This window comes from Juglans regia, chromosome 5, assembly GCF_001411555.2.
Source record: "Juglans regia cultivar Chandler chromosome 5, Walnut 2.0, whole genome shotgun sequence".
Taxonomy (NCBI): Eukaryota; Viridiplantae; Streptophyta; class Magnoliopsida; order Fagales; family Juglandaceae; genus Juglans; species Juglans regia.
The window spans coordinates 19,349,311-19,373,240 of record NC_049905.1 but is presented as its reverse complement, the minus strand read 5'-3'; the positions used below and the strand labels follow the sequence as shown (position 1 = coordinate 19,373,240).

General features: G+C 35.0%; 2 protein-coding genes and 1 pseudogene across 2 annotated transcripts; 1 reads left to right on the top strand and 2 right to left on the bottom strand.

Moving 5' to 3' along the window:
- Positions 1-1,972: 1,972 nt before the first annotated feature.
- Positions 1,973-2,124, bottom strand: LOC109004033 (annotated as a pseudogene).
- A 1,313-nt stretch (positions 2,125-3,437) lies between these two features.
- On the top strand, positions 3,438-16,279 carry LOC109004045 (Holliday junction resolvase MOC1, chloroplastic-like). The gene is made up of 7 exons (XM_018982438.2): positions 3,438-3,954; positions 7,740-7,845; positions 8,422-8,474; positions 10,485-10,616; positions 12,824-12,896; positions 14,462-15,111; positions 15,503-16,279. Exons 1-6 carry the CDS (start codon positions 3,439-3,441, stop codon positions 14,548-14,550), a joined length of 969 nt encoding a protein of 322 aa, XP_018837983.1. The 5' UTR covers position 3,438; the 3' UTR covers positions 14,551-15,111; positions 15,503-16,279.
- A 1,806-nt stretch (positions 16,280-18,085) lies between these two features.
- Positions 18,086-22,928, bottom strand: LOC109004044 (protein N-lysine methyltransferase METTL21A). Its single transcript, XM_018982436.2, has 8 exons — positions 22,782-22,928; positions 22,626-22,693; positions 21,359-21,478; positions 20,569-20,642; positions 20,429-20,486; positions 20,256-20,357; positions 19,486-19,597; positions 18,086-18,490 (listed from the first exon to the last, which is right to left on the bottom strand). Exons 1-8 carry the CDS (start codon positions 22,868-22,870, stop codon positions 18,370-18,372), a joined length of 744 nt encoding a protein of 247 aa, XP_018837981.1. The 5' UTR covers positions 22,871-22,928; the 3' UTR covers positions 18,086-18,369.
- Positions 22,929-23,930: the final 1,002 nt, after the last annotated feature.

The window sequence follows — 23,930 nt, the reverse complement described above, 5'->3', positions numbered from 1 at the left end:
TCTTTACTGTTCATAACAGTAATGAACAGTATATGAATATGCGAAAAAAAAAACCACACAGCTTATTTACTGTTCATTACTGTTGATTAACAGTAATATGATAGCCTCTTTTAAGATATCGACAATATATATATATATATATAAATTGAAGTTAATTTTAAGTGTATGATAGAATATTTATATTTTAATTATCTATTTTATGTTAGTTTAAATCAATATTTAAACTTCTACCGTTAGATTAAATCTGAAGATTAAAAATGATATATCACTTTTAGTATTACTCTATAAAAGTCTAAATAACTTAAATAAAAATCTAAAAAATACTTATCACACAAATTTGATCCAATCAATTCAATTATATATACTTGCTTTTACAAATTCTAATATAATCACTAAAAATTCAAGAATTATAAATAACAATTACATAACAATTCGACTATAAAGCAAGCATTTGACAGAAGTAATAATTTATTTTACTCTTTAGATAAATACAAAAAAAAGTCTATTTAAAGAGAAAGAGATAATATAAACATTTGCGGAAAAAAACATGCGAAAAAAAAAAAAAAAACTTTACACTGTTTATTATTGTTGATGAACGGTAATAAAGGTAATATAAACAATTGTAAAAAAAAAAAAAAAAAAAAAAAAAAAAAAAAAAAACTCTACACTGTTCATTACTGTTGATGAACAGTAACATCAACAGTAATAAACAGTACCTGCATAGCCACTTTTAAGTTATAGCACAAGGCGCAGATATATATGTTGTTTAAAAGTCATCATAGAACCCATATATAGGGTCAAATGTCGGCAAGTATGGGATATCCCACCTCAGTTAATTTTAGAGCAGATAACGACAAACTATTTCTTGCTATGTCAAGAAATCAAAGAAATTTTAAGCAAAAAGTAATAACTTATAGTGGAGTGACAATTCGTGGGATCACCAATCTCAAAAAGTTACATAAGATATCCTTGTACTACCATGCGTGCTTTGTTTTGTTTCTCATGAAACATTACGTTTGGAGTGATTGGCTCCCTTTTGTAGTTGAGTTCTAGGTTGCATTTAGATAGCAAAGTAATCTTAGATATTATGTAAATAATAATAATAAATAATAATAAAATATTAAATAATAATAAATAATAGTATAAAATAATAATAAAATAATAAATAACAGAATACTCTACTACTCAAACTAGTCCTTAGCCAAAAGAAAATTATTGTCCAAAAAGAGACACTAGACATACACACAAACTACACCTTATCTTTTCCAATTCTGCTACAGGCAACCGGGGTGGGGAACCGCCGGGGAATTGGATGTGACACGTCAGCCGGAAAAAATTAAAAAAAAAGAGAGAAGAAATCGACTGAAACATATGAGAGAAATCGTGGAAGGCGTTCCAAAAACGAAATAGACCATAGTTGCCCTTCAAAAACACCTGAAGCCCCAGAAGGAAAGAACCCAGATGGGTGGTGTTCCGGGTCGCTGGGTTCAGTGAAGTTCCTCCAGTCTCCTTGCCAGAATCCCACTAGTATCACGAACGCTATGAACAAATGAGCAGCGTTGTCAACACCATGTTCACCACTAAGCTCTCCCTCGTACTGAAAGAACCATAGAAAGGTGAAGTGAGATTGAAAAACTTGGAATGTGAACTAGAAAGTGAGGAATCTGAGGATAGGAATGATTTTTGTGGACTCAGACTTGTAGTTGTCCCTCATATTGAAAGAACCAAAGAAAGGTGAAGTGAGATTGTTGATATTTTCCAACCGTTCTTCTACATGTTTTTTTTTTTTTTTTTAGCAAACAATAAGTCGAACGCAATATTTTGAACGCCAAATTAACTACAGAATTAACAGCCCAGTATCAATCAAAATCTCCTCCAAAGTTTTGCAACTAATAAATCCAAACATTTCTCAAGCCTACTGAGATAAACTAAAGGGCTTAAACGAAAGTTAGAAAAGCCAAGCTCGTCCAGCTTAGAATCTGAGCTTGGTGCTGCGCCAGTGCCTTCGCTTAGCGTTGTACCTGATAGTGTTGTACGCATACGGATCCAATGAGGAATGGGTCGGATCTGCCTCATCTTCTTGGCCAACTTCTTCTTGATCATGAAGGTCTTGTGTGAAAGCATTTTCGCTGAGGGAGGTCGGTACCTGATAGCATTCTTCTCTACAATGACTTGACTTGTGAGTGGCCTACTAAACAGCTTCCCTTCTTCTCTGCATTTCAAAACTCTTCTTAAAACCCATCATGTTTCTTGTTTGCAATTTGATCCCAGTCCGTCTTTCTTTGGAGCCTGAGAGTCCTTCTTCTTTGCTCTCTCACCAAATTTTGCTTAATTTCATTTATTCTCGTTTATCTTCTTCTTCCGCTCAGACCCAGTTAGGAAGCCACAGTTCACAAGGTATAGCATACGCCCTCAAACGAACCGTTTCATTAAGCCACGTAGGACACGATTACACTGCAATTCCCCCCGTCGGTTGCATTTAGCATTTTTCTATCTTTTCTGGTTCAGTTCTGAAACTATTCAATAGTATTCTGCACTTGAGTTTGTATGAATTTCCAACTAAGTGAGAAGAAAAATATTACACTATTATTCATTATTTTATTATTACCTTTTACTTATTTTTTACTACTATTTATTACTATTCAATATCATATCATTACTTTTTTATTATTATTTACAAAATATCTGAGATCACTTTACTACCTCTTATCCTACATTTGTTTTTTTTTTTTTATTCTTTTCCATTACATTTTTTTTAAAACTTTTTTTAGAAGCTTTTGCCAATCTTACAGTCATTTTTTTTTAAATGTTAGATACAATTTTAAATATATAAATTTCTGGCATTCTATTTTAAAATAATAGTATTATATTAACCTACTTAAAAAAGAATTAGATCTCATATTTATTTTTTTTATAAAAAATATACTTAAAATTATAAATATCAGTTTTCTTTTTTAAAAAATGTGCTTATAGTAAAAGTCTAAAATATAGATAACTTTTATCAAAATGACCTGCATCGAACTCATAAAAAACATCTAGCTTAAGTTTTGATCTACAATAATTCTAAAGTCTTCTCTAAATTTGGAGAGATACTGTTCATATTTCAACCTATATTTTAGTCCCAAATAATCAACAATAATTATTAGGAATTATGTATCTCTTGTGTGTATCTATTGTGTTGTAAATTTGTGAAAAATTATATTTCCCTTTTGTAGTGTAAAATATAATAAATATTAGGGAATAAAAAATATTATTAAAAAAGTTATTAAAATATATAATATTATATTTTTATTTTTATTTTAAAATAATTAATTTAATATAAATTAGTTTCTTCAATAATTTTGACTTTAATTAAAATTTTAATTTTTAGCCAAATATTAGACTTGTTTTGGCTAGAAGCCTAGAAGAATGCCAATGCTAAGGCTAATATTGAGTAAGATGATACTCGACTCCATTCCTCGGACTGGTGCAATTTGTTTTTGTTTTTATTTTTCAACCGTGGAGAAAGCGTGCTGTTTTGATGGAATGGAAGCCCTCCAAATGAGTCCACAGAAGCAACCAAGCAACACCTATTTCATGAACTCACTCTCCTCCAAGCTCAACCCAACCTTCTCCTACTCTTTCAAACTCCGAGCCTTCTTCTGTACCTCTTCTCTAACTCCATTAAATTTAGAACCAGCCCAAAACCTTCTAACCCAACCTCCAATTCTTACTCCAACAAAAACAAAAGCCGCTCTTTCCAGTAACGGTGTTGCGGGCAGGGTTGTTGAGGCCTCGGCTGCTCGACTCAAGGAGAACTGGTTGGATTCCCTCACCTGCCCTTTCCCTGATAATTCCGCCCCTCTCGAGGACAATGGGACCAATGCGGGTTCGGATTGGGTTCTCGGTATCGATCCGGATACTCATGGCGCATTGGCGCTGTTGAGAACCGCTGAGTCCGGTTCTTCTGCTCAGGCAAGTAATTGGGTTAGCTTCAATTTTCGTTTTTTCTTCGATTTACTTATGACGTTTGATGAATTTTTTATTTTTTATTTATAAGTAAAACAAGTATTTATTAATCCACCAAGTGTCAAATTACAAAGTTAGAAATGCCCTAATTATGTAGGAGCATTAGAAACTAAGAAGTCATGAAGGTCCATGCTATTAAAGTCTACGGCAATGGCCCAAGTACAAAGATTTCTAAAAAATAACAGTTTCAGCTTCTCCAAAGATTTCTCTGTCTTCGAAAATCTTCTCATTGCGCTTTTGCCATAAGCACCACATAATACAGGTAGGGATCATCTTCCAAACCTCTTTGATATGTCTCACCCCTCGAATTGAGGTCCAGCAAGCCAATACATTCAAAACGGTTTCCAGCATAACTCACGCTAAGTTCATTCTTTTAAACACATCATCTCAAAGAGTCCTGGCTATCTCGCAATGTAAAAGGATTTTCCGACTTATCCCCGCTTTTACACATGCAACACCAATCTGCAATGATTATCCTCCTCTTTCTTAGATTATCCGTGGTGAGATCTTGCCCAAAGACGTTGTCCACACAAAGAATGAAGCTTTAGGAGGAGCCTTATGACGCCAAAGCCTTCTCCAAGGAAAATGTATCTCAGGAACTTGTATGAGGACCTTATAGAAGGAGCGAACAGTGAACACTCCTTTCCTTGCAGGACTCCACCACAAATCATTTTCATGTTGGATATTTGGACGAACAAAATACAAGAGACTATAAAAATCTACAAAACTCTCTATCTCCCAATCTTGTGCAGCTCGGTTGAAATTGATGTTCCAGTGAATGTTTTTACCTGAGACTTGCATAACCTCCGCCATTGTGGCATCTTTGGCACTTGCAATCAAGAAAAGAGAAGGAAACAGGTCTTGTAGAACAATGTTACTACACCAAGCATCATTCCAAAATCTGATCTTGGAACCTGTCCCCAATTGCAGTCTAGTGTAATGATGGAAGACCTCCCATCCTCTTCTAATATGTTTCCATAGCTCCATTCCAGAGGCTCCTCTAACTTCTCTAGTACACCATCCCTCCTCTAAATCACCATATTTGTTCTCGATCATAGTCTTCCATAAAGCCTTTGGTTCCTTGGTATATCACCACAACCATTTGCCAAGTAACGCCCGTTAAACAATCTCAAATTTCTAATACCCAAACCACTATTGGAGATAGGACGGCACACCATCTCCCACTTGACTAAATAGAATTTAAACTCATCTCCTAAGCCCCCCCACAAAAAATCTCTCTATAGCTTCTCAAGTCGACCCACCACACTTACCGGTAAAGGGAATAATGATAGAAAGTAGGTGGGTAGGTTAGAAAGTGTAATTTTGATTAATGTAATCCAGCCCCCTTTTGACAAATACATTCTCTTCCACCCTGCCAGTCTCCTCTCTACTTTTTCAATCACTGTATCACAAATCGAGCGTGCCCTCGATGCTATACCCAGCGGTAACCTCAGATAAGTCATAGGAAGAAACGCTATCTTACAACCCAGTGTGCCAACCAACTCCCTTATATCCTGAACTTCTCCAATCGGCACCAACTCGGATTTATCATAATTCACTTTTAAACCAGACACTGCTTCAAAACACAGCAGCAGCGCCTTCACAGCCCTCAACTGGGCTTGATGAATTTTTTTTATAAGTAAAAAAATTGACATTATTTTTATTTCAAGAAGTTGGATGTATATGATATTTAGCATAGTTAGATGTTGACCATGGATGGAGTCCTTATTTGACAATGTATGCTTGGACTCTGCAAGGGCATTAGGTAGACCACACAATGTTATGGTGCATCAGGAGGGTTCACGATTTTGTGAAAATTGGGGCTTTTGGAACATGTGATCTGAAAACGGACATTGATGAAAAAATGAATTGGATGCATGTAACTTACTCATTGGCAGTTTCTTGTTCTTTTCTTTTCAGCAAGTTATTTGGGTCTTACGGTTCCAAGGGTTTCAAGCATTAATCATACTTCTTTTAGAGAAATAGATGGCGATGGGGGATTCATATCATGTTGTGGACCCTTCTTTTGGGGTTGCTTCGTAGATCTCGAATTTCACCCCTACACACGAAATTCTACTCTCCTCTGTCTCACTCAAGTAAGTTGCTTTTGAGAGCATTCCGCCATTTTTTGGCAACTTTCACTTTCAACACAATCCACTGCCTATGTGCCCTTTACGCCCAGTCATTCCAAAGAACACTTGCCCCCTGCCGCACACTAGCTGGGGCTTCTTCCTCTACAGCGTGATTTGGTTTTTGAATTTTGTGAGAAAGAACTGTTAGACCTTTGAGGGTTTCAAATTATACTGATTAAAATGAAGTTTCATTCTTGGGATTGCATTTTGAGTCTGTGAGACCTAGCTGTTTCTCTTCTCTTATTATTATTTTGGACTTACCTAGAGGATTGCATGTGACCTTTGTGCTTCTGAAGTAGATTTCTTATGGATGAATAGAAGAAGAAAAGGAAAATATTTTATGTGGATGTTGATTATAAGGTGGATTCTCTTACAATTTTTGTGCGGGGCTTCCTTGGATTGAAATTGTAAAGAAGTGGGACACCTGTCTTAAGAGAACTATGTATCAAAAAAATGTTTTAACAGAACTGCTTACCCCTGCTTGGTAAGGCTCTTTAATAGTAGTGATGACTTAGCTTGTAGGATAAGCTAGCCAATCGAGGAAATTACTGTTTTGATTGATTGATTTGTTTAATCTAAATTGTCATGCTCAAGGTCAGTTTAGAAAGCTAGCTCACAATCAGTTATAAGATAAATGACCTGGGCTTGAGCAGCCTACTACTTGGCTTAACCTGGCTTGTTTACAGCTCTGATAGGGAGTCAGTTGTGGGATTTTTCTTTACTTAGTTGATACAAAACATCTGTTTTTCTTTGCTTTCATACAATACAGACTACTTCGTCTAATTTTTGTCTTTTATTTTTATTTTTATATCTTCTCAGTATTGCTTCTCATTCTCTCTCTCTCTCTCTCTCTCTCTCTCTCTCTCTCTCAAGTGGAGTGTGTTTGTCATGACCTCTTAACGGAGTGGTTTTTGTTTTATGGAGATCCTTGCATGCTTAAAAGGGTTTTTTTGGCAATAACATCTAGAAGATCTTGTGTAAAATACTACCTAGCATCTAGTGTACTTTGTGGCAAGACAGAAATTATTGAAGTTTTAATGAGTTCAACCAGAATGCGGTTTAAGTCTTTATTTCTAAACCATTTTGAGATAATTGGATGTAAGCAACTGGCCTATTAGCTCAGATGGTTAGAGCATCGTGCTAATAACGCGAAGGTCACAGGTATGAGACCCGCATGGGCCAGACCAAAATTAATACGTTTATTTTACTTATAAAAAAAATATAATTGGATGAAAGCCTTTGGAATCACCTCTTGTACTTTTTATTGGATTTTCTTCAACTCTTGCTGTCTATACTTGTGTAATGAGGTCATTCTCTCTTTAATGAGATTTTTATTGGTTATGGAAAGACAACATATTTCTAACAAGATGCAGGTTAGTAATGCCTTTCATCGTTATAATTTCTCTTGTTTTCATTGGCATGTGCTGTGCACTTATCGATCATGGTTTGCCATGATAAGAACGAGATTCAACCAGAGATGCTTAGGTGGTTTATTTGTTTTGATTTTTATTATTTGTTGCTTTGTCTGGTTCAATAATACTGCTTAAGCCTACTTCTCTGATTAGTATTATTATTGTCTTTATTATTTTAATGCTACAGGTATTTGACTCTCCACACTTGCAAGTACTAGTTGGGAAAAGAGTTCGACGACGTTTAGATGCCAAGTCTATTGTTCAGTTGCTTCGCAGTCTTGATGCTCCCATTGGTATTATATTTCTCCTCTATTCATGATTTTATGGTGGATCTGTGTAGCCTTAAAGGGTGGAACTTACTATTAGACTGCTAGTCTATTTGAGAGAAATAGTATTCATTCTTCCTCACTTGTTGTGGGAAGCATCTGTGCTTTACTGTGGGGGAATGGGTGCCACTTGACTTGTTTTGGAGAAATGTAAGATGTGAGACTTGGATGAAATTTTATTCAACAACTAGGGGCAAGAGTGATTTATTTTCTAACCCAATTTGGTGGTCTTTTTGCCACTTCCTAGTCCATCATTCTGCCATCTTACTAGAGCCTTGCTTTTGTCATATTTGATAATTGTTTTTTACAAATCAGCTTCCATGATGTTTGTACTTGTAAAAAAAAGTATCTATACATAGATACATGTATACCTCTCTCTCTCTCTCTCTCTCTCATCTTCCTGTGATGTGCAATATACAGCCGGCAAGATGTCTTGTTGTCATTCATTATTGGAGCAATATTCTTGAAATCATGTTGATATGGGTGCTGTATTTTTTTGAAAGCTTGAGTATTTTTCTAATGAATTGACTGTTTCATTTTCAGGAACTACTGCATATATAGAACAATCAATCCCCTATCCACAGGATGGCAAACAGGTTTTTCTGGTCCCTCTCAATAGAAGATATCTAAACTATTTTCCTAGTGCTGTCATATACCTTTAATCACTTGTACTTGTCGTAGCCACTGCTTTTATTTGTTTTTGACGCCCTAGCTTTTTCATATGTGGCATTAGGTTAATATCCTGTCAAAAAGAGAGAGATTCATTTTTTATTTAATGCATTACAATACTAGTGCAATCTAATTTAAAGCTGTTCACTTTGCCACCGCATTTTTTTTTTATAAGTAAGAAAGAAAATTTTATTAATACGAATGAAATAGGCAATGCCCATGTACACATGAAGTATACAAAAGAGAACACCTAAATACATTCTAAGAAGCAGAAAACGACAACAGAAAATCATAAGCTGAAGCTCCGTTAATTATTAAAACAGAAAACCATAGCCATAAAGAGTGCACAAAAAAGTTCCGAAGTTTCTCCAAAGTACAGTCTCATCATTGAAACACCGCTCATTCATTTCCATCCAAATACACCACATAAGACACAAAGGAACCATCTTCCAAACTGCATCCATTTGAGAGCAACCATGAAGCCTGTTCCAACACGCAAGAAGATCAACCACTCTCAAAAGCATCACCCAAGCCAAACCGGTTCTACAAAAATTCCATCACAAGAAAGCCCTTGCCACCTCATAATGCAAAAGTAAATGATCTACAGAGTCTCCATGCTTCTTACACGAAACACCAATACATTTTTCGTTTGATGATTAAGAAATTTTATTGAGACAAGTAGCAAGGCAAACCCAAGTACACAGAAGTATACAAAAACTGAACCTAGTTACAAGTCATGAACTAGAAAAAGAAACAAGTAAATCATGGACACTAGTTCCGTTAAACATGATAGCCGAAGCCCATTGAAATAATGTATTAAAGAAAAAAACGTCTAAGATCATCCACTGAGCGTTCCTTATCTTCAAAGCATCGACCATTCCTCTCACATCAATACATAACAGTAAGACCACACTTCCTCAAATTGTCAATCGTCAAAATTTTCCCAAGAGAGGCAGTCCGTATGAGAAAGAGCAACTTTGGAAGGCGCGTGAGACATCCAAATACACTTCCAAGGAAAAGGAGGAATATTCTGAAAGTCAACAGCTTACAATACGATTGAACTGTAAACTTTTTGCTCCCCTTGGACCTCCACAACATCTTATCACCCATCATTACCACCAAGCCTCAAAGAGTATAAAAAACTGAAAAAACCTGATACTTCATCAATCTCCCAATCCACAGCTCTAGTAAAACAAACATCACACTGAAAAGAGCCATTAGAACGAACTAACAAATCTGATACAGATGCACACTGATCAGAAACCAGATGAAAAATGGCTGGAAACACCCTATTAAGGGCTCGATCACCACACCAAATATCAAACCAAAAAAGGATCCTAGATCCCTCTCCAACAGCATAACTTACATGGCTTACAAGACTCTCCCAGCCTTTCTTGACATTTTGAGTTTTTCGCTCTATATTTAAATATTTTTACTTATAAAAAAATTATATATTTGAATATTTCTAGAATCTCATACAACGCTCAGAATTTAAAGCCAACTAGAAATACAAATTGTACCCATTGTTTCGATAACTGAGTTTGGCCAACACTAAGAACTTAACAGAATTGAAGAGTGGAGCGTATTATTGCTGCAACTCTATTTATCAGCTGTCATGAGGAACTTCCAAAGTTTTATGAGCTAAATACATTTAACATCAAGTTTTGAATGCCAATTTTATCTTTTGAACTGGAGTTCATTAAACTAAGACATCTCATTGACTTGCAATTAATATTAAAGAAACCAGTATTATCTACTTTAAATGGACTTCATTTTTTCTTATTCCAGTTGTGCTTCAAGTTTGTTATTTTTTCCTTATTGGTGACACTTCAAGTTCACTAACTCTCTCATCTTTAGTTTTGCCTGCATTTTATTTCAGCAAATTGCACCAAACTTCCATGCTCATGCTTACAATAATTTTCCGTTTCTGAATCAAGGGGTGGTGGGGTGGAGGCTTTGGGTATGGGCTATGGATTGGGATCTTGGTCGCCTCTGGATTTTCTGTTGTTCCAGTGCCATCTATATTATGGAAAAACCAGTTTGAACTCTTTGGAGGGAGATCTACGAAGGTTGGTTTGATCCTAACTTTACACACTAGGACAGGCTCTTCTCATTCTTATCTAATGCAATGAAGTTGGCTTATCAACATTGTGCTAATCATTATAGGCCTGTTAAATCTTCAATTTACACTTCTTTTTTTTTATAAGTAAAAATATTAAAGATATATATATCAAAGGAGTAACCAAGTACACTAAATGTATACAAGAGAACACCTTGCCCATAATAGAAAACCTCTAATAACCCAAAAAGCCTGTGAAAAACAACAAAAAATACACCAAGCCCGACCCCAACCCCTTGCTTCCCATAGAACTAAAACTCTACCCAAAAAACCCAGCCCAACCCCTTGTTTCCCGTCTTCACAATGCCCTCCCTTAAGACTTCCCTCTAGTTGAGCTACTACCATTAACGTCGTAGTTGATTGCCAAAAAACGACACTGTAACTCCCTGCTTTTCTTGAAACTTGATTTGGTTTCAAGAGAGCGGCTTGCCTCGATTGCAGTAATTAGTTCTTTAAATTGGTCTTTACATCCTCCATGTGAAATTCCCACGAATTGTTGAATCTCGTTAACTTTAGGCAGAATTGAATCTGCTATTGGAGGAAGAGAGACCTGGGGAGCCACAATTTACACATTTGTATTCACTTTGATTTGTTATCCCTTCAAAATCCCAGAAATTGAGTTGAAGAGAAAATATATGTATTTTAAAGGCTCAACTCATTAAGTTGCACTAGAATTTTGTGAAGACCCTTAAGATATCTAATTCCTGCTGTGGAAAATGATTTTCAGATTATATATTTGGTCCTATTGTGAAAAGTTTCTTGGGAGATTTACTTATAAAAAAAAGATTTCTTGGGAGATTTTGTCTTTAAACTTTTGGAGCAAAGAATCTTACTCCAAATAGAGTAGTGGCTATCATTTTTTTGACCTTATAACTCTCTATTGATGTTGGTGGCACTGCTGTTAAAGCGACTGCAGGCTGGTAGCACCACTGTTAACTGGGTGTGACATATATAAGTTTTCAAGAGAATGTTTTTTTAATCGGTAAGTTGTCAAGAGAATATTTCTGTCATGATCCCATTGTAAAACTTCTAGTGTTGCAATGCCCACCTCCCTTCCCTTTTTTCATGGTGAATAAAATGGGAAGGTGCCAACACCTAAGAAAAGATTGAGGTCCAATGAATGCTATCAGCTTATTTGGTGCCTCATACATGCCTTTTGTAAAACTCAGGCTTTTCTTTCATACACACATTTTAACTGTGTGAACAGTTAAAACTTGAATAATTCATACAGAGGGCCATGCTTTGTGTACTTGGATGATTGCTTGATGAAACTCCAAGTTGAATTATTCACTATTGCGCGCGCGTGCGCGCGCGGGGGGGTGGGGGGGGAGGTGGCAGGAAGGGTGGCTACTCAAATTGCACGCCTAGGTACAATTGAAGCCCCTTTGAATCATTGTATAGAACAAAAACTTATCCCTTCTAAGCAATGTGGGATCCTATTCACCACCTATAGTCACTCAATATGTGCATCACATATATGATCTTTGACCGGCAAAAGTTCTGAAAAGCCAATATAGTTGCCCCCTACTTTTAGATCTCTTGTTCAATGAGCCAAATTTGGAGGCAGAGAACAGCAGTATGCTATTATTCTCTCTAGTTTAGAATCAAGCGAACAAAATGGACCAAGAAACCAAAGAGAATATACTAATTTGAATGACATATCTTGCTCTCCATCAAACACCGTTTCACAAAAAAATCTGCCCCCTCTTTTAGAATGGGGGTGGGGCAGAGAGAGAGAGCTTCTCATTTCAAGATGTTCTTTGCCCGAGACTTTTCCATAGGCATGCTTACCGTTAAGGGGTTGTTCATGTATTAGGGCATAGAGGACCTCCAAATGAAGGTGGGGCAGGAACAGTTATCCACTTATATACATATATATAATACAACTCTTTTAAGAAAAAAAACTCCATATGAACTGATGTATTTTCTCATTTAGTGGCTTTTGCTCTTGCATCAAGCCTTTCAAAAATCAGTTATTAGACTAAGCTAGAGCTCTCATTGGGGATTTTTTTTTCTTACTTTAAATATTGCTTTCAATCACATTATGCTGGCTTTGCCTTTTGTTTAAAATTTTTATGGGATATTTCTGTTTGCACTAAGTATAACTTTATGAGCTTCTTTTTACTCAATATGGTTGGATGGATTTTGAATTGACAGGATGATAGCCGGACAGTTGCATCCACATTATTTCCATCATTGGGTCCCTTACTGAAAAGAAAAAAGGACCATGGTAATCACTCTCCTTTTTTCTAAGCTTTACTATCTCCTTTATTGATTAAAAACTGTCATTGACTGTTATGGCTTAATGAATGGAACTCTGGCCAAACCCTCGAACGATGTAGTGCTTCAGAGCTTGTATTGTATTATGGGGCTCATAAGTTATATAAAAAAAAAGGTATTATGGAGCTCTTTGCCAATTGAAGAGGGTTTATATGATAGCCCACAAGTTGCAGCAGTGTGGAAGATGGTCCCTATTTGTCTAGTGTGGTGTATTTGAAGGAAAAGGAATTATAGAAATTTGGAGGGCCATGTATAGATCATAGAAGAACTTAGAAGAGTTTTTTCTTAACAAACTATGTTCCTAAGGGTAGCCACTATGGATTAAAATGGGCTGAGTTTTCATGATTTTCTTGTATCTTTTTCTTTTCTAATTCAGTGTTTCCTTGCAGACATCTTGTGTACTTGAACTATGCCTCTTGTATACTTTATTTTCTCTTCATAAAAAATTCTGTATTTTTTTTTTGCATAATCACAAGGTACTTGATTCTGTTGTAGCAGAGAGTTGGATTCCCCAGAATGAGCTTGACTGTTGTATTTAATTTTTCAATTGTATGAGAATGAAATTTTCTGTTTAAATGAAAAACCAAATAGATGAAGAAGGTGCAAAATGTTTCAAAACTATTAAGAATATAATAAAAATAATTAAATCTACATCTTCGCATTAGCTTAAACTTTTGGGACAAGTGGTGACATAGTATCCGAGTAGAGGTCCTGAGTTTGAATCTGACTCTACACTTTATCCCATTTAATTAAATATTCCATGTGTTAGGCCCACTCATTGAGGGGGAGTCTGGCTCACACTTGAGGAGGAGTGTTAAGAATATAATACAAATAATTAAATCTACCTCTTCCCATCGGCTTAAGCTTTTGGGACAAGTGGTAATTTTACAAAAATGATACCAAAAAATGAGTAAGATAAAAGTGCTCGTTTGAGCTGGCTGTATAAACACATGGTAGAGACACAATTTTGTCAACTTTGATCTATATATAATGATGTTGATAGGAAGGAAGCATAACCTTCTTCCTCTCATTTTATGTGTCTTTAAAATTGTCAACAATCCTTTTCTTGAATTCCATAAAGGGTGACTCTGCCTATAAATTTTTTGTTCCTCCATAATTCTTGCAGAACTGTCAAGAACACTGTAAGGATAAGTTACATTTTGTGTCATTGGATGCCTATCAAAACTACGTAGAAGTAGCTCCCTTACATATTTAATAAAATTATATACCCATTCTTCGGTTTGCGTGGATCTCATACCATTGTTGTGTTCAAGATCAAAACTATGGTTACGACTTTTGTCTACACTTCGTCCGTAGAATAAATGTTGCTTTATCTTGTACTGGAGAACCAAATCACTTCATAACTAAATGCCTGTTGTTCTTGAAATACAACGATGGAAAATCTTTTAGATTGGTACGTAGTATCAACTGAGTCAATGAATGTTCTCATGCAAACTAATCATAGATTGTTTTCCGATTTATTTCTGTCCTGGTCTGATTTCCTGAAATTTACAGGAAGGGCTGAAGCTCTACTTATTGCTGCCTATGGCAAGGGCATGAAGAAGTTAAACCCATCATGCACATCAGATGAAGTGTTGCCTTAATATGGCAGATTGCACCGGCATCTCTCTTTAACTACAAGATCTTAATATGTGCCAGTTGTCAATTCTCTGAAAGCATGTGGTGGAATGAGTTATTGAATGAGAAGTGAACTAGAGCAGCTCAATAGATTCGCTTTTGTCAGGGCTCTGGTGTTTCTCTCAGATTCAAAAGAGACCTGGTAGAAGGCTGATATAACCATTTTTATTGCTGACCATATGAAGTCACATCATGTACATCCCGCTGTAGTGTTGCAGGAGTATTAGATATTTGAAAAAGTCTTTGTTTTTGGAAAAAAGGGCTATTTCTTCTTGCCATATCTTTGCACTCTGTCTTTCTTATATGCTAAATTATGATTTGCAGTTCAGATAGCCAACTAAAACAAAACAAATGCCTAAGGACCTGAGTTTTATCCATTCCAATCTCTAAAATGAGAGGAGATGATGATACATGGAAACTGTTTTTCAAAGTGTTCTATTATGAGGCGAATGAGATTGCGTTAAATACAGAGGGTTGCTAGAATGATTTTCCTGTGGACATGATAGCATGGAGCTGTGACAATCAATGTAAGCTTAAGGATTTTTTTCCTTCTTGCCTTTACGATTGGAATATTTGGTTTTGAGAATTTTTTTAGAAGTACTGTTTATTGGGTTTTGAAAAAGGAGAGAAAATAGAGAATAAAAATTTTTGGTAACCAACTAGGTTATTTTCTCTTTAGATTCCTTCAATCTTTCTTTAATCTCTTTTTCTACCTCAGACTCTGAATTGCACTGTTTGATCATGACTTTTGTTGTTTGTTTCCCTCATTCTCACTTGGTTTCCTGCATATTTATTTTCTCATTTCTGTCCTCTTGCCCTTCTTTCCTCTTGATTCTTCCTTGCGTTTTTTTCTCTTTTTTTTTCTATTTTTGGATTGAATTCTTTTTTTGATAAGATTTTTGGATTGAATTCTTGCAGGAGAAAATGCTTTTGGCTGTGGTGATGAAAGTAGGAGAAAAATATTGATTTTGATCAAGTTATTGGTTGATTTCTACACTTCTGCTGACTTCTAATGGAATAAACCTTTGGACTAACAAAGTTGAGGATGTGAAGATGAGAACTTGTTATATTGATCCTAAATAAAAAGAGGGATGAAGCTAATTGAAGGCATATGGATTTTGGAGGAATTGTAATTTGTGGGGAGGATGATTGGGAATTATGGTGCACTCATAGGGAGAAATTATTGGATCTGATGAAGGTGATATTGCTGTGAATCCCTTCTGGACAATGTCGGCGGAGAGATAAAGCCCGGGACCGGCTTTTGTTAACTCTTTCAAAGCAATATTTATAAAATTGGTAAAGAAGTGGAATTCATTTCTCCCCCTGAAGATATTGAGAAGAGAGATCTTATTACTGAAATAAGGTTGGTAAGAAATGAGGAAATAGCATAGTGCTAATTGGTTATTTCTTAGAATCCTCACCTTACTAAGTTGATGTTCAGTAATGTTGAATCTTGGAAATGATGTGTAAAAGTTCTTTTGTTTTGTTGGAAGAGATTAGACTAGCATTGCCTCTTCCAATTTAATAATGTTCTAAGTTTAGAACACATCCCTTTTATAGAAAAGAATAGACAACCACTCGTCAACTTTTCAGAGGAAGTGCTCATGGATGGGGTGTGGTTAGTTGGCCGTTTTGTGCTCCTCACCCTACCTAAGTGTGAAATTTTTGTGGATAAATACACCTAAAATCTTTAAACTATCAGTTTGCACCTTTCACCCAAAACTATCATTGTAGTCTCAAAACTACCAAAAACACTTTGTACCCTCCATTAAGATTCGATCAATAAGTTTGTGCACATCTCCTGTTTTTCATCAATTTTAACAGTTTAGTTATACTCTTCCCCTCTCAAAGTTAGAAGTGTTTTTTCTATTATGGGAACAGTTGTTTTTTTAAGATCTGGGTTCCTTTGTGAGCTAAAAGGAACAAGAAGATTGGAACTATAAACCTCATGAAAGAGATGAAAGATCAGAGTTGAAAGATAGCGTTGCAGGAATATCAAGCTTAGAAAAGTGAATCAGAAACAGATTGAATACACTGAAGTGGCCATGAAATGAGAAGACTCAGGATGCTAGAGCTTGTGAAAGAGGCTTTAAAAAGTTTTGGATACAAGGGGGAAAAAAAAAACTTGAAAGCTGAAGGTAACTAGTTCATTTAGTCAAGTCCCTCAAGCCACTAGAACTTGCTGACGAGGGTGGTTCAAACTTCTTGAAGCTGACTGTAAGCCGATATCGCCAAGCAAGGTAGGTTAGAGCAGCAGCAAGAAGAGACGTGACATTTCTCCTATGGGGTTCTTCTGACAGCAGCAGATTGAAAAAATTGGATGCAGTCAATTGCAGGTGGTAGATGTTTTAACACGCAGACCCCTGTTTTCTGGAGTTAGAATTAGTGTTCTAGACTTCTAGTTGGTCTGAGTTGAAATATCACCGCACACCCTTGTTTGAATTTGTTCTCTTTCCTTGAAATATCATGAAGTGTGAGAAAGGAGGTAGCTTGTATATGTTTTGCTTTTGAGGTGGTGTGCATTTGTCTACCTTGTCCCTTAACATTTCTGCGCCTTCCATGCGTTTCATTCGTTAGGAGTTCACATGGATCATAGGTTTGAGTGTTCCACATATTTCTCCAAAATAGGGGTTCTGGAACTTTGGTGGAATATTTACTAAGAGATCTGCTTGGTTCAGTCCCATATTTTCTTCTATAGATACAAGAAAATGGTCTCTGTAGAGAGAGGACGGTATGTGAGAAAGTAAGCTATGTTGAGTTAACCACAAAAAGAGGTGGCGGAGTGGTCCTAAAGTGAGTTATATAAACCAAATGTCTTGGATTTGAAACTCTAAATTCATTGTTAGGGTCATTAGACTGATGAAACTTCCTCTTGAATTAGTACAAGTGCATTTCGAGAAACTCTTTGTCAATAACTTGTGAGCCCTCGGAATTAGTCGGGATTTTTTTTAAACATCCAGTGTCAATAAAGAAAAAAAGAAGCAAAGAGGTCAAGTTGGACCGAACATACCGCAGCCCCGGGTGCTTAGGGCAAAGGGCCCACATCAAGGTGCTAAGCCTTGCTATTATGCCTGGGGTAACTTTTCTAGAGTGGTTTGGATATCAAAATCATCTTGATCTATCTCATCTACTCATTACAATTTTTTTAAATTTTTAAATAAAATACAATAAATAATTCAACTTTTTTAAATTTTAAAATAAAAATAATATTTTAATAATATCTTATTCATCTTTCATCTCAATTTACTATCCAAACCTCCCTCTAGTTTAGATTAGCTATGCGCATGGATTGAATACTTGGTTCTTGGTGAGCTGAGCAGAGAGTGAAGGCCCCATAGGAAGTTATAACTGCCGTCTGATTTATATCTGCTCAGCACCTACCCTAGCAGTTAGCAGAACAGCATTGAATAAAAGAAACTGATTTGATAAGCAAATTGTGTTGGCTTCCAAGAATATGATTAGAATTGGAAGTGTAAGCGAAAATATGTACTGGACTCGAGATTCAATCATCCAAATACCATTAAATTGAAGCTCTTTAATTTTTGGCCAAATAAGAGACAAGGTCAACTTTTGCAGGCACCACTTCCCAACCATATGGTCTTACAAGCTGATTTCATAATGAGGAAGTTAATTGCATGCCAAACGCAAATGATATTTAAAGACAATGACATGAATACCCAGAACTTTTATGCCCTAAAAAGTGAAAGGTTTCTGTCATTTGCCCAATCTTCTCTCTTTCTCTCTCTGTTTTTCTGACATGTATTTGCCCGAAATATCTCCTGTTTCTATTGAAGGGTGATCTCAAAGATGGTTCCATCAAGATTCCCAACAACAGATCGTGTCCCAGCTACTTCAGTTATTTCCATTCCATGCCGAATAGCTTCATTAATGACCAATGAATCCATGCTGCAAAGAGAATGATGTGCGCATAAGGAAAAGGCAAGTTTTAGAAAAAGCTTAACGTCTGCAGCAGTTATAGACTTAACAATCAAAATTACAAAGAAATGCACACTAGTACTACTTTGATCCAGATAACAAGTCAGCTACGAATTGATAAAAAGCTGGCAAAAGATTAAATATATCGATAAGATAGTGAACGTATATAGCAGCAATGATTTGATGGTCTATATTCATTAGGACTGAACATATACTTCACTTTTCGTATAAAAATTCATGAAAGGTTCCTAAAAGTTGAAACAAATTTGCAACCATTGAACAGCAAAGATATTCATGGAAGGGTATTTACAATCGGTCTCCAGGGATTGGATCTAAATCCTCCTAGGGGAATAAATAATCAAAGAAAGCAGCTAAGAAAGGGAGTGTAATGTAAATCCTTCTGATCTGCAGATTCCAGAAGTTCTGCCAAAATATTTTTCCACCCAATTCATAACACGAGATGAAGATAGGATACCTAATGGGTCAGATCTTCATACTTCCCCTGATCTTTTCATAAAAAAGTAGGGAAACATTTAGAACAGCAGCCTAATAATTTTCATTGGGAGTTTTGTTTGAATTAATCCTGAACCTGCATCAGACCTAAGTATACTTTGGGCCTTGAATTAACTCCTTTTACAACCCTTTATACAACCATGCTTTAAAACGAGGGTATTTATGTAAAGTGATGTTACTTTTGTAAATTATTTTACAAAAATGCTACTCATTTAAAACATAGTTGTATAAAAGTTGTAAAATAGGCTGTATGTCCATCATTTTCCACAAGTTATACCTGGATATTCTCAGAATTTTCCAACAATAATTTCCATCAGTTCAGTAGATGTGGATGTAAACAAAGGAGTTTGCATGGTGCAACGGGGTTTATAATCAAGTATATCAGTGACATTGAAGTAATATTACTGGCTGTCAATAAAATTCACTAGATGAAGCAATTGTGAGTTACTTACATCTTAGCTCGGGATACATAGGCAAGTATGAATTTGCACCGTCCTTTCCCTCTTATTTGAAGGAGATGTTTCACAGTGTCATAAAGCAAAGGAATGCTGGATTGTTGGAAGCTTATACACTGTCAAGGATTATTTTCCTTCCATTTTTTCACAAAGAAATTTCCTTAACTTTTCTTTTTCTAATAATATCCTATTATTTTCAAATCACGGTCCTACTTAAAATAGATAGGTAAGTTATGATTCTATAACATATGGTCAAGAGATGTTAAGTTTCAAATCAAAAGCTTATAATAATAAATTACCAACAGGTCAGGTAAATGGTTTTGACACCAAAAAATGCAAAAGAAAAAGCAAAAACAAACAGTAATAATGACACATGAAATGAAAGATAGTAATAACTAGAGAGACATCAAATTAAATGATTATTTAGAAGGAAAAAATAAACCAATGTAAGTGCTATGACTAACATAGTAGATTAATTTTTTGCACCATCTGAGGAGGATATGGATTAACTTTCATGGTGTTCTGACTACACAAGCTAGAGATTTACTTCCATTTTATGTGAATTACACCACTGGCTTATGCATGCTCTTTTTTCTTTTGTAAGTAATTCAAATTTCATTAAGAGTGCAAAGGGGCCAACCCAAGTTCACAGGGTGTATATGATAGAAAGCACCTGATTAGAAAGGGGGAAAACAAAAACAAAGAAAGCAGCCAGTTTATTATAGTTCTTGAAAAAAATGATGGAAGAATGAAACATTTAAGGATATATATGTCAGCTCCAAGAACTAAATCAAACCCTCCCGAATAATTTTGTAGAATTTGGTTGATCTGATCAATATTTCCCCATTCTAGCTTCTCAGCTACTAATCCTGCATACATGAAATTAAAAAGAAAATCAGTGACTCATACAGATCTTCCAATTTGAGTCTATTTTCCTCACCAGTACAACAATTTGGATTTTCAGGAGATGCATGCAGCTCTATATTTTTCTTCAGTATCTGAAACAGGTAGAATAAATAGTCAAGATTGGAGATAACCAACCAAATGTCAAAGCATTGAAATCTAACTTCGTCATCTTGCCTTGAGCACTTCATCATTATGGTCTGTCAAGACAAAATCATGGCAAAATCTGCTGCAAAGTATTCCGGTAATTCCTGTAGTTCAACAAACAGAAACCATCATGGCTCCATGGTCTGGTTCAACAACAAAACAATGACCAATGTATTCTTTAATCACTGTTCCTTACGAAAGAATGCCACCCACAATGTCTCAGAAAGCTGATAACAATAAGGATACAAGGGTTTCTACTTGTCATAACAAAACCAAATATTTTTATGGATCATTTTTTTTTTTTTTTTGAGGATGAATAACAGATAATCCTGATGCTTACCTAATGTTTTTATTTTTATAAGTCTGAAGCTTACCTAATGTAAACAAGATATATGTTTGTATGTGTCTCCAGCTTAGTCAAAGTGAAGTCTTCTGCCCTAATAGATATCTCATGTATTTACATCTTACTTTTTCAAAAATCAAAGTATTCCTTTTTCTTGTTAGGTGGATTCTTGTATGATTTTCGTGTATTGAGGTAACCCCTTTTTTGTCATTAATAAAGATAATTACAAAAAAATCAAAGCATAACAGGGAAAAAATATTTAAATGCATTCATGAACAAAACCTCTCTCAAACACCCTAAGCAGCAAGCCATTTTTCTCTCTCATAATCGAACTTTAGTAAATATCATCTAATTGGTTTTCTTTTTCTTTTCTTTTTTTTATGTCAGAAGGTTCAATCCATGGTCATGAGATGCATTTCTAATAGAGTAAACGCTACCTTATCAAAGGACTGAAGACTTTTTTAAATAGCCACTTACCAACACCAGAGCCTAATTCGATAACAGAACATCCTTGGAGCATCTCAGAATTCTTTGAAAGGTAATTATTCAACAGCATGGCGCCAGGCCAAACCAATTGTCCCGTCAGATCATAATCAGCTGTTTCAAGAATAGTTAGAAACATACTTTAAAAAAATAAAGAAAGAAATGAAGAAACTACAATTGAATATAAATAAGTATGGAAGTAACAAAGAAAAGAAAATTACACTTCAGAATACCAAATCGTTTGAAAAATAGAATGACAGATAGAAAAACTTAAATCATCTCAGAGGAAGCAAGAAAAATTGACTTTAAATTTAAGAGAGTTTACATCTACAAAAGCTTGGCAAAGATACTATGCTGACTACACAAAAGCTTGGAATACTGTAATACTCTAAGCCTTCCACAAGATCCAAAATTCCTTAACTGTCCTCTCATTAGATTCTAAATGAAGGTGAAACATCACATATATATGCAAGTGATGATTAATTCTTTGGAAAGATCAGTCACTTCAGCTATAATCATGATTGCAATATAACGTGGCAACTCTGATCTGCAGCATAAGAGTAATCTGGAATCCAAAATATCTTTGTTTCACGAGTAATTTACTATATGTGAATAAATATTTTTATGTGCCTAAGTAGACCCCTTCTTCTTTCTCACTTACTTAACAAAGGAAGGTTGATTTATAGACACCCACCATTAGATAGTACCTAGCGTTTGAGTGTGCCATCATTTAGTGGGGCTGTTTCGAAACTCAGTGCCCACTTAAAATGGGAACAACTAATACCCTTTGGGTCAATATTCGATGGTACAAAATCCCATTAAAGAAATTGGATTTATCTGACCTATGATCTAAAAGAAAAGAAAAACCAAGTGTTGTTGCCCAAAATTAATGACAGCTCCCATGTTTCCAGCCAAATCAACTTCGTCGCCATGCTTTTAGAAATATTCAGTGTAGTTTCCCGAGTAGCAATCATTTTTCTGTCTATTCTACATCAACAACATGCTAAAGAAATTCCAGTTGAATTAGAAATTAACATCAGAAACGCTTCAAACAAACAATTAAAAGAAAATTGGAGAATAGAATCCATCCAAAAAGCTTATGCAAAATGAGACCACTGTAGCGTAAACGATGAAGTTATTACATTTCTATTTAAGCCCAGTCCATTTGTTATTCATACAAAAAAAAAAAAAAATCAAAACATTTCTAACCTAATAAAATTACAATGTGGAAGTAAATTAATTACTAGAAGAAGAAGCTTACTAGAAGCAGAGTGGAGACAAAATAGTTGAATAACTTGAGACCCAAATGTAAAATTCGTTAGCTGGTAACTGCATATTTTCAACGTCATTTTACTAGTAATTAATAGCCAGTTAAGAAGAACAGAAAAGATTATTTAGAACAGACAGAGAGAGAGACTTGTCATTGATGAAGAAAGATTCGTCTAAACAAACTATCTCATCCTCGTCTTCTTCTCCTTCCATGTCCAACGAGAACTCTTCTTGCATCTGCGTTCTGTGTGTTGGAAAAAGCCAGGAGGGTTTGTCAGTGTTAGATTTGTTTGTTGAAACTAGGCTTATGCCTGCACTTGAACCGGGTCGGGTCGGTTCATCTACGGTTTTATTTTATTTATTTATTTTTAATGTGGGCCTTTTTTGGGGTTTAAGAGCACAACATCGGACCTTAAAATAGGTTTGGGAGGAATGAAAGACAATTGCAAATCAGTTTGCGGCTGACTTCCTTTTTTCAATCATTTTAAATATTTGAGTAACGTTAGTTATAATCTTGGAGTATTTAAGCGTTGTGTAATCGTTTTAAAATAAAATAAAGTTTATTTTTAAAAAATTAGTTTTTTTCATGTAAATATCGTATTTACTTACTTTTTTTAAAAAAAATTGCGTAATATTTACGCATTCTATAACTGTAAATATCATTTCTTTAAATATTTACAGTCTTTTTCTTTTCATATAAAAGAGAAAAATATTATTTATAATACTAATTCCAAATACTTCTTTTATATCTATTTAACACCTCTAATGAGAAGAATAAATAAGAAAATAAAGAGTATTATTTTATTAACATTGGATATTCGAGAATAATGACAAGGTTTATACGGCTCACTTAAGAGTATTTTTATTGGATTATGTAAATGCAAAGTCATAATTTACATAATATCATACGATTTTACATTTGCCTATTCTACTCCAAACCTAATCTCACATTAGAGTAGCTATCTATTAGTTAAAATAATAATAATAATAAAATATGATTAACATATGATTGGTAGAAATAAACTATAATAATCAAATTATAATTAACATATATTAATTAATAATTAAATTATAATTAATATATGATTGGTAGAGACAAACTATAATTAAGTACCAGAACCATCTGAGCTTCAGAATTTCTTTTTTTAAGTATGGTAAACAAAATTAATTAATAGCAGAACAATAATTTAATGTAAAGCAAATTCAATGCAAGACGTTTAACGAGGGACAACAACACTTCAAGTGCAAAGTGACAAAAAGAGACAGGAGCAGCATAAAAAAGTCCTTTTTTTTTTTA